General features: G+C 48.2%; 1 protein-coding gene across 1 annotated transcript in view; it reads right to left on the bottom strand.

Annotated features, from left to right (window-relative positions):
• LOC129410937 (protein NLRC3-like) overlaps window positions 1-2500 on the bottom strand; it is a 15416-nt gene that overhangs the window by 5070 nt on the left and 7846 nt on the right. The window contains 1 exon segment of the mRNA XM_055160040.1: window positions 618-848. Within this exon segment, the coding sequence (XP_055016015.1) occupies window positions 618-848 (231 nt within the window).

Here is a 2500-nt window from a genome sequence, read left to right as displayed (position 1 = left end):
GACCCGGGGCATCACACACACAGACACATGACTCCAAAGATAAACACTCACCTGGAGTCACATATGAGGACATTTATCTGTCTGTAAATTAGATGTGTTTCCAGGTGCCCACATCCGTCGATATATCGGTTGGGCTCTAGTGTGTATATTTCAATAAAATGTTGAATTTAAATTTTTTCATGTATATTTAAAATGTATTTTGAAATAGGACTATAGGCTGAGGATTTAAAAAAAGAAAAACTTTTTCACAACTCCCCCTGTCAAAAACACTTCAGCAGCCCTGACACACCTGCAGAAAAGTAAGAAATCAGGAAAAGTGCAAATATTTTTTTCACAGCTCTATATTCAGACTCAGGTTTCTTTGTGTCGTGGATCGACTTGAGTCTTGATCTGGACTTAGTTCCAGTTCAGGATTTCAGGCTGAGTCGACTTGTTAAAGACCTTTGATGGAACAGGCCCTTTAACTCGAGAGACCGACTTTATGAAAACCTTTAATAGTGACACTGACCTGAGCTGTGTGACCTGAGCTGTGTGACCTGAGCTGTGTGACTGTGACCTGAGCTGTGACACTGACCTGAGCTGTGTGACCTGAGCTGTGTGAGCTGTGTGACACTGACCTGAGCTGTGCAGAGGCTCCACTTTGGTCTTTTTTAAAGGTGATACTCAAGCCTTTGGACTTGTCACTGCTCAGAGAGACTCCACTGGGACCAGGACCTGCTTCAGACCTGTTAGAGTCTTGGTTTGGTCCTGCTTCAGACCTGTTAGAGTCCTGGTTTGGTCCTGGTTCAGACCTGTTAGAGTCCTGGTTTGGTCCTGGTTCCGCTGGTTCTGGTCTCTTCTCCATTTTCCTGAAATGAAACACATTCAGCTGTGGTTAAGTGTGACGGAGCAGGTCCGGACACAGACCCTAAACCCGTGTGTGTGTGTGTCTCTGAGTCAATGTCGCACGTGGATCTCTGAGCGCTCGAAGCTGTACAAGATCTACACGACTGAAGTGAGCTCTTCATTTAAAGGTCTGGCAGCATCAGGTCATAAAAATAGTCCAGATGCCCTCCCATCCGAGCCCGGTCAGGATCAGCCCAATGTTCCCGACGTTCCTCCGATTGTGAAAGGTTTTTTATTTTCCTCGTTAAAACCTCGAATCGTCCTCATCTCGAGTTCTCACCATGAACTCATAAAACAGCAGCATGAAGAACTTTGTACAAACTCACCACATCAGCCCGAAGAAGAAACTCTGAGAGAAACAGAAGCAGAAACAGAGATAAAGGGTGTTTTCACACCGACAGTATTTGGTGCACCAAACGATCCATTCGAACCAAAAGTGGTTAGTTCGGTTCGTTTGCGTTGGTGTGAAAGCGTCAATCGGACTCGGACCCGAACCAACTCAACCGGACCGAGACCGCAAAAAAGAGGTGGTCTCGGTTCGCTTGAATCCGCACCAAATGACCAACTTTGGTGCGGTTCCTCTGGTGTGAACGCGAACCCGGGTCCAAACCATAGACAGTATGGGCAAACGGACTATTCGAAATGCATCATGGGAGGAAACGCGTCTCCTCTGCCTGAAATGACGCTGTACGACTCCAGCGCAGTAACAGATTGTTGTCCAGACGCAGACGCGATTCATTTTCGAATTATTTTACCAACAATGGCCAATACAGAGAATGTAACACACGAAGATCAGAGCAAGTATCAGTGTGCGAACGTGTGGCTCCAGAGTGAGTCAAAAAGAGAAGCCCCGGTGTTCCCCGTGATTCACACAGCAACCAGCATTTGTTATTTTAGGCTTTAATTAACCAAATAATTTTATGGCAATAGCCTATTCAATTGATACAACTTTAAAAAGTCCCTGTTTTTAGCCTAGTGTGAGAAATACAGTCGGACTAGATCCAAACCAGAGTCCAGAACCAGCGGGAGCAGCTCCAGTTCAGTCCGGGCTCAGAGGAGCTGGAGCGGGGAGCCTCGACCTGAGGAAGCGCTTTCCCCAGGAAGAACCAAATGCGTGGAGGACGGACGCTCAGAACAACATATAACAAACCAAACTGGACTCACGCTTCTGTCCGGATGCTGCACCACCTCAGAACCAGCCGCGGTTCTTGAGCGCGGAGAACCGGAGCAGCGCCCGGACCTGTAGTCCACAGCGCATTCTTGCTTTTACCGCACGGAAACAGCGCGCAGACGACGGAACGTACCCGCTCAGACCCAGTCATTGCGCACTGGTCTTGCTCGCCACCGTTTGGAACCAGCACATGGAGGACAGAGCCTCCGGACCATCTGACCAACGAGCTTGTAGGACAACAGAAGACCAAGGACCAGACCCCAGCCCCGTCCTGAGGAGCTGTTGGCTGCTGCTGTTACCCGAACTCTGGGCTGATGCGGTGAGTTTGTACAAAGTTCTACATGTTGCTGTTTTATGAGTTCATGGTGATAATTTGAGATGAGGACGGCCCGTGGTTTTAACAGGAACATCGGTGTTGATAACTGGAGTATCGCTGTTTTACCG

Source organism: Boleophthalmus pectinirostris, unplaced genomic scaffold (genome assembly GCF_026225935.1).
Source record: "Boleophthalmus pectinirostris isolate CB_2022bp ecotype Guang Dong unplaced genomic scaffold, ASM2622593v1 HiC_scaffold_2826, whole genome shotgun sequence".
NCBI lineage: Eukaryota > Metazoa > Chordata > Actinopteri > Gobiiformes > Gobiidae > Boleophthalmus > Boleophthalmus pectinirostris.
Note: the sequence above shows the minus strand (reverse complement) of the source record. Positions and strands in the feature narration are given on the sequence as shown.